Source organism: Sceloporus occidentalis, unplaced genomic scaffold (genome assembly GCF_023333645.1).
Source record: "Sceloporus occidentalis isolate IW3139 unplaced genomic scaffold, rSceOcc1.0.p SCAF_4, whole genome shotgun sequence".
Taxonomy (NCBI): domain Eukaryota; kingdom Metazoa; phylum Chordata; class Lepidosauria; order Squamata; family Phrynosomatidae; genus Sceloporus; species Sceloporus occidentalis.
The window spans coordinates 104708383-104721460 of NW_028316984.1; the positions used below are offsets into that span (position 1 = coordinate 104708383).

General features: G+C 39.8%; 1 protein-coding gene across 9 annotated transcripts in view; it reads right to left on the bottom strand.

Moving 5' to 3' along the window:
* Positions 1-13078, bottom strand: part of DENND5A (DENN domain containing 5A) — a 96220-nt gene that overhangs the window by 51209 nt on the left and 31933 nt on the right. For all 9 annotated transcript variants that reach the window (XM_089521143.1, XM_089521141.1, XM_089521147.1 and 6 more), the window contains 6 exons: positions 11875-12062; positions 8706-9023; positions 5349-5564; positions 3117-3351; positions 2592-2742; positions 1969-2062 (listed from right to left, as the gene is read on the bottom strand). In XM_089521143.1, coding sequence (XP_089377269.1) covers positions 1969-2062; positions 2592-2742; positions 3117-3351; positions 5349-5564; positions 8706-9023; positions 11875-12062 — 1202 coding nt within the window. The remainder of the gene's footprint in view (positions 1-1968; positions 2063-2591; positions 2743-3116; positions 3352-5348; positions 5565-8705; positions 9024-11874; positions 12063-13078) is intronic.

Consider the following 13078-nt stretch of genomic DNA (forward strand, 5'->3'; position numbering starts at 1 on the left):
GACGTCCCTCTTGAACTTTGCCCAAGGCAATAGCCGAAGTCAACCGGGACTCACGGTTTTTCCTGGCCTGGGAAGACAGAGACTTGCAGAGAGGGCAGGCTCTGGCATCGTGGGCCTTGCCCAGGCACAGGAGGCAGGAAGAGTGCGGGTCCTGGACGGGCACCTTGCCCCCACAGACGTCACATTTTTTGAAGGGCGCAGGCATCCTTCCAAAGTCGACACGTTGAGGGGAGAATCCACAAGCGAAGTCAAACAAGCCGAGAAGTCCGAAGTTACCGGGGCGGGAGAAAGAGAATGGTCAAACACAGTCCGAGGTCAAAAACGAAAGTGATTCAAAGCAAGCAAGAGCAAGCGAAAGTTCCTTGAAGCAGCTAGCGCGGCGGAAAAAAGGAACTGGGAAAAAGAGCGGGAAGGCAGGGGCTTTATAACGGGTGGCGGAGTTACCGCCAAAAAGTTTCTATATGTTGCAAAGTAAACTTTGCCCAGTGATTCCAGAAGGTTCCGAGCAGCACTGCGCAGGCGCAGTAAAACCCATTTGTATGATTCACAGAGACCACGAAGAAGAAATGTAAGGTACTGCACTTAGGGCAGGAAAATGAAATGCAGACATAGGATGGGGCACACTTGGCTGAACAAGACTACATGTGAAAGGGATCTAGGAGTCCAAGTAGACCACAAGATGAACATGAGTCAACAGTGCAATGCGGCAGCTAATAAGGCCAATGCGATTTTAGGCCACATCAACAGAAGTATAGTGTTTAGATCAAGGGAAGTAATAGTGCCACTGTATTCTGCTTTGGTCAGGCCCCATCTGGAATATTGTGTCCAGTTCTGGGCACTACAATTCAAAAAGGATGTTGAGAAACTGGAGCATATCCAAAGGAGGGTGACTAAAATGGGGAAGGGTCTTGAAACCATGCCCTATGAGGAATGCCATAGGGAGCTGGGGATGTTTAGTCTGGAGAAGAAAAGGTTAAGAGGTGATATGATAGCCCTGTTTAAATAGTTGAAGGGATGTCATATTGAAGAGGGAGCAAGCTTGTTTTCTGCTGCTCCAAAGATCAGGATATGGGACAATGGATGCAAACTGCAGTAAAAGAGATTCCACCTCAACATTACAAAGAACTTCCTGACATAGTTTTTTGTGGTTTTTTTTGGGCTATGTGGCCATGTTCTAGCAGAGTTTCTTTCTGACGTTTCTCTGAAGATGCCAGCCACAGATGCTGGCAAAACATCAGAAAGAAACTCTGCTAGAACATGGCCACATAGCCCGAAAAACCCACAAAAAACTATGGATGCCGGCCATGAAAGCCTTCGACTTTACAGCTTCCTGACAGTAAGGGCTGTTCGACAGTGGAACACACTCTCTCGTAGAGTGGTGGAGTCTCCTTCCTTGGAGATCTTTAAACAGAGGCTGGATGGCAATCTGTCAGGGATGCTTTGACTGAGAGTTCCTGCATGGCAGTGGGTTGGACTGGATGACCCTTGTGGTCTCTTCCAACTCAATGATTCTATGAACCAGGCACTGTGGTCCTGAGGTCAGCCACCGCTGCAGTCTGCAACGGAACGCTGGCAAGGAGCACTTTTTCTGCACACCTTTTGCAGCAGGTTTGAGTTGCCTAAGGTAACTGTGGCACATCTTAGGCCCCCCAGATTGGCCTGAAGGTGGTGCTTTTGGCCTGTCTGTTTCGGGGCCTAGAGAAGTTCCTCTGCAATTGGCACAGCTCTTCATTTCAAAAAGAACTGGGACATGTTTAATGTTTTTGTTTTGTTTGAAGACATTATAACATATGGATCTAAATCCAATTGTTAGTCACAATTAGAGAAGACCTACTGAATCAATAGAATATAAATGCTTGTAGGCTTATCAAGTTCACCTTGATTTGGTGTGTTTACTGTATTTTGGAGTAACAGTTGAATTTAGGCCACAGAAATTGAAATTCAGTATTATTACAGAACAGTTTTCACCTCTCTCTGATCATTGTCAAGACGAAGATGCTCTGTGTGCTGTTTCTGTCTATCTTTCCGCCTCCATTGTGCAGGTGCATTTCGTTTGGCCCATCTAGAAAATCAAATATTCTTAAATATACTTGCTCAGAAACTGACATAAAAGCATACATATTTATCCTGGACTATAACCAAAGGAGGCGGTACTAATATGGAACATTAAAAATGATGCAACATGCAAATTAAAGAAAAGCATATACTAGGTCATAAACTGTTCAGCATGATTTTTGCAAGAATACTGTAAAACTACAGGGATAGATGTTCCTTTGTTGCAGACAGTGAGAGAATAATTACAAGGAAAAAGTAATGTTCACATTTCTCATTTAAAAATCATATATCGTTTGCAGCTTTAAAAACTAGCTCTGGTACTGGTAACAGATTGTCTGTAAGGTTGCATGTAGATGGCAGGACTGCTGCTATATGATATTAAAAGCAAGTGAGAATTAATACTATCTAAATTGTCCTCTTCAGACATAGCAATGATCTCTCATAGCTGCAATTGCCAACAAAACTTAAAAACCTAAATGATTCCCAAATTACCCAGTTCCATATATCTGGTAATCTTCTAAACACATCATACTCACTTATTGCTTGTTGGCCCAGTGGAAAGTACATCAGACTGAAGCTTGGGGAAAAATCCAGGCTCATATTTTCCTTGTCCAATCTTCATATCTAGCAAGTGAGGGTGGATTGCAGTATGATCTATTTTTGCCAGCCTTAACTCAATAGCTTTCTCTGAAGAAAAATAAAACTATTACATACACATACATTTTAACACATATGTTTTTTTTCAGATAGTGTGGTCTCACATTAAGTTTAAAACCCAACAGAAAGAATGGAAAATCTGAGCATATATCCTGCTCAGTATATATTAATGTACTGATGCCCATTAGTCCATTTAGCATACTGATGTCCTTTAGTCCAGCACCACTCTCCACAATAATAGTAAAGCATCTGAACTCCAGTCTCTTAAATAGTGTTGTTTATTATTATTCTTTTAAAAATACTGTATTTCTTATAACTCAATTTTTTTTCTCATAACTGAGCAGCAACTTCATTTTAATGGTAGATAAATTACAAGCCGTTTAAAAATAACTGACAGCCCTTACCAGCTTCATCAATGGTAGTGCACTTTTGATACATGGATGTGCGCAAAGTTGGTGTTCGAACATTTAACAGTCTAATTTTATCCACTCTAGAATCAAACACTCTCAAAATAGGGTCTTTATCATCATCATCATGGCACATAATCTTGTTGTCAATAAAGGAAGCAAACATTTGTGTCTCCAAAAATCTTGAGAGGAAAGGCAAATAAGGTTCAGGCTGGTCAGACAAAAATGATGCCTAATAAATAAATAAATAAATAAGAACCCACATTGAGTATTTTTTAAAAATAAAATAGATGGTTTTAAGTTTTCCAAGCAATAATTCCAACTATTTTATATAGTTACATATTTTTAGTTTATTTATTTTAATGTATACTCCATATTGAAATAGATACATACAAGCCATAGATTTTTCATCAACTAAATCTTCATATCAGTACGCTGACAAATCTACTCAGTTAAGTTTAGAATAAGCTTAAAACCAAAAGCCTTACAAACAAATTTACAAGAAAGAAAAGGCAGCATGCACCACAGCATGCTGCCTAGTACAGTCTCTATACCATGGAAATCCTTATAACCAATCCCTAGATGCCTATAATTTTTAGGATGATGAAGAGGTGGAAGAGGATAAAATCCCCAAACAAGGGAAGAATGTAAATATCTGCAGTAACTATAGTTTTTTACTAACAAACCTTGTTAGCTACTAACAATAACAATCCATCTGAACCTTTTTCTTCATTTTTCCTCACAGAATCCATTTAGCACCACATTGGGAATGTGGAAATGTTCTTTAAACTGAGTTGAACTACTAGTTCTTATAGCTCAAAACTTTCGACACTAGGCTTTTCCCTATCTGTGCCTTCCAGACATTCAGGAATCTTGCCAATAGAAGGCCCATGTGAGTCAAAATCCAAAAAATCTGGAAGGCCTCAAATTGGGAAAAGCTTATGTTAACAGTGTCATTCCAGGTATCTAAGTTATATCTGGCCATGTCAGAGACAAACTCAAAGCAAATATTCTGCCTCTGAGCTAAGGTTCATTCTTCCAAATTGCTTGAAACTAGAGGAGCTTCACAACAGCAATGTGCGATGGAAAGGAGGTGCTTTTAAAAGAGAAAGTGTTGAAGCTATCACAAGCATGCACAAACACTTCTGGATTGTGGCCATTACTAATTGCTCCTGTATTACAAAGCACTTAGTCATTAAATAAACATATTTTTATTCAACCACCAGCAATACCTCTAATGTTGGATGTGCTACCGGTCTTAGATTTTTGAACTGTAATCAAAGCTAGACTCTGAAAGAGTTTTTGTAACTCAGATTTGATATTCTTTAAATTGCTTTGTATATTTTCTCTTGTTTGATCAGAATTGGTAGACTAAATATTAACATATCTGCCATTATTTTTATATGTTTTAGAAAATGAAATATTTAGTTGAACTGCAACACTTTTCAACTGGCATCCACGTTGATACCGCTCATGTTCTAAATCAAAACAGGACAGCAGAACTGTAATAATTCTTCATGTACTGGGATGAGTAGCTATGGCCATAGAGCAATCAGGGTTGTGACTACTGGGAGAAAAGAGTTTACCTACACATCACCAGCACTACAGTCATGATTAAAGTTCCCCTTTCCTAAAGCAATTCATTGCAGTGGGAAAACTGTTTTGGGGGTTTACTGTGCTTATCCCACCAGAGTAAAAACCAGCTTCACAATGGATTTTCATTAGGGCCACAGTCCCAATCCTAATTAGGGAGCTGCTATCCAACAAAAAAAACCACACAGATATATGAAATGTGTGTTGTCTTGCTTTGGCTATTACAAAGCATTACATCCACAATGCAACATACAAGAACGGATGCCTATCTATAACAGAGAATAATCTGTGGCAGATAAAAGTATACATATTTTACTATTTTAGTTCACCAAAATAAGTTTTGTTTTAACCTGTTGTTTTTGCAATCTCTGATTCACACCATGTGTTAAATATTCCAAGGTTTAGACCATGTTGTATTTTTCCGAAAACCTACCACATTGATCATAATAGCTTTTAACTGTTTACGGCTAAGCCACAAATCAACAATCTTTCTGCACCTCAGTAGAGCCTACATGTTCCTAATCCTCCAAATCATTGTTTGGAAGACTGGAAATGTACCATGAATTTTCATGCATTCTCCTTCCCTTCATCCATGAAGATTTCTCTCATTTCCATTGTCCCTACTTAGACACTCACTTTATCAAAGTTCTGCATTTGCTCCCTATTGGTAAACCATGATTCCTTGTCTTGGCTGGGCTGAATAACAAATACTTCATAATCTGCAAACATCTGTGTGAAACGATTAGCAAAAACTTCTCGTATTTGAATATTGAGCTGGTAAACTTTGAACTCTTCTTCATCACATTGTACTTTGAGATCCTTCTTGTTACTTGTCTCTTCCCGAACTTCAACCTGTGAGAAAAAAGATGCTCACATAATAATCCTTCATTTGACTTCTGATAGCTCAAGACTGTCAGAGATTTTGGCCAATTAAATAACATAAAATAGCTTGAATTACAAGAGTTTATGCAGAATAATATTGTGATGGCATATCATGAGACAGAATATAAGGAGGGGCAGCAGCAGCTGAAAAAGACAAAAGTCTTATACTCCTCAGGCACTGGGGAAAACATTTGTCTAGTTTTTACAAACAAGTGAAGCATGTACTGAATATATTAATGTATAAATCTAGAAATTTTAGTCAAAAAACCAACGCAAAAAACCTGGGTCAACATATCAGTGGGTCAAAAATAGGAACCATCCCCTTCTCTAAGCAGAGTGGCAAAAGGCAAGAGCTTAGTCCATCCCAGAGAACCTAAAAGAAGCAATCACCACCACTGCTCTCTGTCACAGCACCACTTTTGGCCTTTTTAAATGTCTGGGTGGGAAAACAGCAGTATGCTTTGGCATAATTTTCCTTTCTTTCATCCTCTACATCAGTGGTCCCCAAACTGTGCCCTTTAAGAGATTTTGGACTTCAGCTCCCAGGAGCCTCAGCCATGTTGGCCAATAATCTGGGATTCTGGGAGCTGAAGTCCAAAATCTCTTAAAGGGCACAGTTTGTGGACCTCTGCTCTACATCCCTTGTTACATTCCACCTCCGTTCTACCCTTGAGCCCTGGTTAAATTCCTGTACTGCAGACATTCACAACCACAAGGTTGTGAGTTCGATCCCGGGTCTCCAAGGTCCACTCAGCCGTAGATCGCTAAAATGAACACCCAGCTTGTTGGAGGCAATTAGTTTACACTAACTGCTTAGGGACTGTTTAGTTCACTGATACATAGTATAGAAATGTACTTCTATTGCTATTGCTTATCCACAGGTTATATCAGAATCCATAATTTTTTGCTCCAAAACCTGAAATCAACTAATACATGGGGTCGACTTATCGTAGAATAAATCTCACTCTAACAAACTCAAAACAAAACACAACACAACTTCATGCTAAATCAAACTTTTAGTCCCAGCTTTAGAGACCCATTAAGTTAATGGGATTTGTTAAGTCAACACTATCTAAGTCCCATTGATTACAGGTCTACTGTAAATGAAAGACTAACAAATGGATTAGTCCTTTATGCTTAAGAAACATGTCTTTTTCTGTCCAATCTATTTTAAAAACACAAATGTTGTAACAGCTTAAGTAACTAGTAAAGCTTAGGAAGATCAGACGTGATAACTGTTTTATTTAAAAAGAGTTTTTGTTAAATATTTTTTAGAATAACAGAAACCATGATGATACATATTGATGACAGGCTGCATCAATAAAAGTGTAGTGTCTAGATCAAGAGAAGTAAAAGTGCCACTGTACTCTGCTTTGGTCAGGCCCCACCTGGAATATTGTGTCCAGTTCTGGGCACCACAATTCAAAAAGGACATTGAGAAACTGGAGCTTTTCCAAAGGAGGGGTGACTAAAATGGTGAAGGGTCTGGAAAGCATGCCCTATGAGGAATGACTTAGGGAGCTGGGAATGTTTAGCCTTTTACCCAAAGAAGATTAAGAGGTGATATGATAGCCCTGTTTAAATATCTGAAAGGGTGTCACATTGAGGAGGGAACAAGTTTGTTTTCTGCTGCTCCAGAGAACAGGACCAGGAACAATGGATCCAAGCTGCAGGAAAAGAGATTCCATCTCAACATTAGGAGGAACTTCCTGACAGTAAAGGCTGTTTGACAGTGGAATACACTCCCTCAGAGTGTAGTGGAGTCTCCTTCTTTGGAAGTCTTTAAGCAGAGGCTGGATGGCCATCTGTCGGGGATGCTTTGATTTGGATTTCCTGCATGGCAGAATGGGGTTGGACTGGATGGCCCTTGTGGTCTCTTCCAAATCTACGATTCTAGGATTCTATGATATCTTCTGGCTGCTATTTATTTACTTATTTATTTCATTTCTATGCTGCCTTTCTCCCCAAAAGGGACCCAAGGCAGCTCACAAATAAAACCATTTAAAAACTTTACAATTCTTGTGTCTTTATTTTTTTCAACTATCAAAAGAGAAAGAGAAAAATGTTTGCCAGCATAACAAGTTTACTACTATTACTACTCTTTACTGCTATTTACTTCTATTACTCTGTACTATACTGTATACTGTACTGTAAATTTACAGTGCTTTATAAATAAAGGTTAATAATAATAATAATAATAATAATAATAAATTTCATACATAAAACTTTGAAGAACTGAGAATTAAATATGTGGAACATTTCTGCCACTGTTATCTAAATCTTGCTGTTATAATAAAAAGGGATGAACCTTTTCAAACCACCTTCAATATTAGGACATGGAGGCTTAGCAGGTAAAATGCTGACTCAGATAGTCGCAAGGTCAGCAGGTCAGGAAGTGCTGACCCAAGTGCTGCGTGATGGAGTGAGCTCCCATCACTCATCCCAGCTAGTGAAAGCATGCAAAAAGTGCAATAAGTAACACTTTGGTGAGAAGGTAATAGCGTTCCATGCGGTCATGCTGGCCACATGACCACAAGGTTGTCTCTGACAACACTGGCTCCCTTGGCTTAGTAATGGAAATAAGCACCACCCTCTACAGTCAGACACGACTAGATAACCTTGTCAAAGAGGAATACCTTTTTCTTTTACCTTTACCATCTTCAATGTCACTACTTCATCAACAGTAACTTGAGCCCCTACAAATTAAACCAAAAGATAGAAAAACCAAGACCAACTATGCATATAAAATCATGCTGATAATGTTCTGGATAATTAGTGAAACAAACTCTATGCCTCTGTATCAAGCAAATACCAAGCAAAATTTTACCCAAATTGCACAGGACAGCACCTATTAAAAATGTGTAGAAATTTTGTAGATTAAATTTTTGTAGAAATGACAACTGAAGCAAAAATCCCCAAACAATCCCATCTCATAGTTTTTTGTGGGTTTTTCAGGCTATGTGGCCATATTCTATAAGAGTTTATTCCTTGGCCACATAGCCCGAAAAACCCACAAAAAACTATGGATGCTGGCCATGAAAGCCTTTGACTTCACAAACCCATCTCAGTTATGTGCTGTTATGACAATCCCATAAGTATTATGAAACTTACCTTTTCTAGACTCACACCTGTTCTTTTCACAAGTGCTTGAAGTCTTGCTATGGTTTCATTTTCTTTCAATAATTCATAAGAATTTAAAGTTGGTCCTCCTATATTCCCATTTCTCTTATCAGAGACTATGTCACATGTCCTGAGACTTTTCATCTTGGAGGCAATTTCACTGCAATGTAAGTTTCCCTCAGGTGAAATCCCAAAAGCCATAAGGACTTCAGAAACCTCCTGAATGAATTCAAGTTTATTTGGAAACTGTGGCAAGTCTTCTGGTAACTCAACATAGTGGTTGTCTATATCGACAAAGCACAAATTTGCCTGAACAGAAACAAATTAAGAGAGAAATGAGAATAACAATGAGCAAAAGTAGGATTTCTGCATACATTATATGTGTAGTATGACTGCACTGTTTTGTTTTGCACAGGGCATAGAGAATTTAGGTGCAATAATAACAAATGTCTGACTGGAGAAGATTAAAGCTACAGTCCTATGCACATTTATATGGCAGCAACTGTAATTGTTAGGAAACTGCTTCTCAGATGTTTTCTTGACTCCGTGATAAAATCTATCAAGCACTACTTTTATAATCTGTTTACACTAGATTAAGGGTAAACACAAACTTTCCTCTCTTTTCAGTTCTACTGGCAGTTTAGGTAGAAAAATAGACTGCTTTTCACATATAAATGCAATAAATGTTCATTTCCTCAACAATAATTCCATACTGTAAAAAGCAATTCAGAGAATTACAAATAACATGTATCTTTGACCATTAATGTAAATTGCATCTGTGATGATCCCTGGGGTCCAAGCAACCAAACAGCCACCCTGTTCTTGGCCCTTAGACTCAGCAGATCCCTTTGGTTTCACCTAGAATCTCCTGGGTTGCTGTGCCAGCTCCCTGCTGAGTTGAATAAGAGCCCTTGAGATCCTCTAGTCAAGCTGCCATCACCCAGTGAATCTCCAGTGAACTCCCCTTAGCACACACTGGACTTGCTAAGGACTTAAGTTCCTTCCCTTGCTAACCTAAGCAAGCAACAACCGAGCTAAGGCACATGTATAGGAGTAGAAAGACAGCAAATACTTTTTTTGAAAGTATTTATTCTAAGTAGACCGAATAGAGCAATAAAGTATCATTCATGCAAGGCCTTCTTACCTTGTAGGTACATAATGCATAGTTACAAGATGTTCATTTTAGGCAAGCCAAAAAATAAACATAACAAATACCTAGACACACTAGCTAACAAATTTCCTAAGCTACTCACACAGAGATGGGATTTGCAGTCCTTGATGGGTTTCGGATGTAAGGAGCTGGCTCCCATTGCCTAGCTCCAACCACATCTCTTAAGCCTGCCCTTTTGGCATAGGCCCAACAGCTGGGCTCCCAAACAAGAAAGACCCACAAGGCCATATGACCTCACAAAGGAAAGACAGACTCAGCCGCATGGGCTCAGAGGCCTTTTAAAGACCTCTGTTGGAAGGTTCTTGAAACTCCTGGTCCTGCTCAACTGATTGGTCAGTTGGGCCTTAGGTCAGCAAGGATGTAAGTTCTCTTTAGCATATGATGTAAGCTCTCATTAACATGTACCTCCCCCCAGCTTAACCCTTTGTTGTCTGAGAGAAGTCCTCAAATGACTGGTGGCCCAGTCATTACAGCATCCATATGTTTGACTTAAATGCAAGAACACACCTTTATCCCAAATGTTAAGAGCAGTGCACTGAGGGTTTTTGGATTTTTTTGCGGGGGGGGGGGGGGGAGCTTTTCTAGGCATTAGCTCTCTCCAGGATCCTATAGGCTTTTAAATACAGACAATTAACCAAAGTGGCACCCAAGAAGAACAGGCTGATTTTGTAGTCAACAAAACTATTTCTTTATTTAAAAGATAGCAGCAGAAACCAACAGAACAATCTATACTCAATGCAATTTATTTCTCAAAATAAAAGGGGACTATGACATGGAAGCTAAAACTCTTCTCCTAACCAATCAAAGAGAGACTAGAGGGGTGTAGTTTTCCTTGAAATCCAGATGTGTTTGCTAGCCTCTCTGAAGGCAGCACAATAATGTCTTCAGGCAACACATAGGAGGTATACTAGTCTGAGCCAGTTTGACAGAGTCGCCATTCAGTGGATGTGGACAAGACTGTTGAGCACTGATGGCTCTCAATCAATGCAACCATGACCTTTGAGGAGGGGGGGGGGATGAGGGTACACAAATCTCAAGCAAAAGCCCTTATGTAACTAAAATTAGTTAAGATTGTTACAGCTGGTTTAAAACAGTAATTCAAAAGACAGGAAGAAACAATGTTAAAATGAGAAAGACAAATGAGCATAAAGAAATCTGTAATAAAGGGTGGTGGTGCACAATCAATGTATTTCTCCTTCATTCTCAGAAAGAGGGAGTCAAAACATGCACTAGTAGCCCTCTCCTGTTGGTTAACATTTTACATTTTACAAATACCTCCCTTCATCTCAACTCTGCTTGAGAATTCCATTTGTGCATACTCACTCTGGTAGATAAAACTTTAGTTACAACCAAAATCTCAACTGGCTCATTTAAACTGAGCTTCACATTTGGCAAAAAGGATCTGAGAATTTATGAAACAATTATAATAACTACAGCTTTAGTTATAGACTGAAAATAGTATAGGCTATTTAGTTTACATTCTTGTAAACTATTTCATTGCTGTACAAAATCTATCCCAGACAAAAACCAGAATTGTACAACACTTCTTTATACAGAGCGCCCTTCCCTTATGCAGGGATCTGTTCCGGACCCCCAGCATAAGGGAAATTCCACAGATGCTCAAGCCCCATTTAAAACAATGGGGCTCGTGCACGCGCCACAGGCCAGTAGCGCGTGCACCTTTTATGGCCAGTGGCTTTCAGCATAAGCTGAAAGTCACGTGATGCCCACATATGATGCGGGTGCACTGTATAACAAGAGGATATGTAAAACTGTGGGTATTTCATACATAAATTTCTAGTACTACTAATGTAGAGGAATTATGCAGCTATTACATTTTGCTACTACAAAAAAAATCTGTTATGGGGGAAAGACCAAATACATGGTGCAAAAATTCTTTGATCCAGGCAAAAGCCTTGCTTCAAAGCATCTTAATTTAAACTCCTCTCTTTTGTAAGTTTTTTTTTTTAAAGAATAGTGTATACTAACCTCTTGAGGGAGCTCTAACTTAGATCGGTCATCTAGGCCATTAGAATGCAAGCCCATTAAATAAGGAACAGGAGCATCTAGAAAATGCAGGAGAGAGGCTGGAAGGATGGGAACATACACGTGCTGCCACTGGAATGGAAACATCAGTGCTGTGATTGTCTCAGCCACAGTCATCAATCTCTGGTAATCTGAAAAAAACAGGAAAGCAGTTATCATAGAAAAGAAATTAAAGGTATTTGAAAACCACCACAGTAATGCAATCAATATGAAACTAGTCATTATTCATAAAGTAAAAGGCACCTAACATAAAGCATTACATTGCCCACATGGTGATAAGCTACTGCTCCCATTGTGCCTCATTATAGGCCAGGCTGTCTAAGACTGATAGGAATCACAGTACAAAAACATCTGAAATTGTAAGGTTTCCAAGCTTTACATTGTGTAATACAGACTCTAAAAAGGACATCTGCTGAGAATTTATCTCTGGAGAGTAAAAGCAAAGAAATATATTTTTCTTTCTACAAAATGCCATATCGAGAGTAAAAGGTTTTATAGTAAGAGTGACTTGAACTGAGTGAAGATGAAAAGGATGTGTGAAGTACACATCAATGTCTCATTTTTCCTTAGCCTCGCAAGTTGCAAGTACAGGTAAGAGGTGAAACAAGGCTCTTTTCAGTCTTCAGCAGACTTTGTTTTTATTTAGCACTCCCTCGATAGTTTTTTAAATCATTCTACAAGAGTACACAAGCAATTTATTTAGATAGACATTGGCGGGATACAGACGGGCAGGGGAAGACGTCTTGGAGGTGTATTCTGCAGAATACGGAGCCTCCAGACTGCCCGCCCCAGGGGCGTGGCTCAGGAGATGGGGCTTCCACACGGGGGGCAGTGAAGACGCCTCACCTGGGTCCGTTTCGGACCCGCAGTTTCTAAACCGCCACCTCGGAGGACGCTGCAAAGAGAGAGGCAGCTTCCTCACGGGCGGCCAAAAACGGGGCTTTTTTTTTCCTTTGCCGGCTGGCGGATGCGCAGCTGCGCAGCTGCAGCGCTAAGCAGCGGCGGCAGAAAGCCTATGGGCACATTTAAAGTGCCCAAGCCCCTTTAAAACTTTTTCCCCCGCTCTGCCCAAGAACAATGGTGGTCTCCTGCCAGCTGGTGATCAGCTGGTGTTGGCATCCTTGTCCGCTTGCACTTTGCCAGTGTC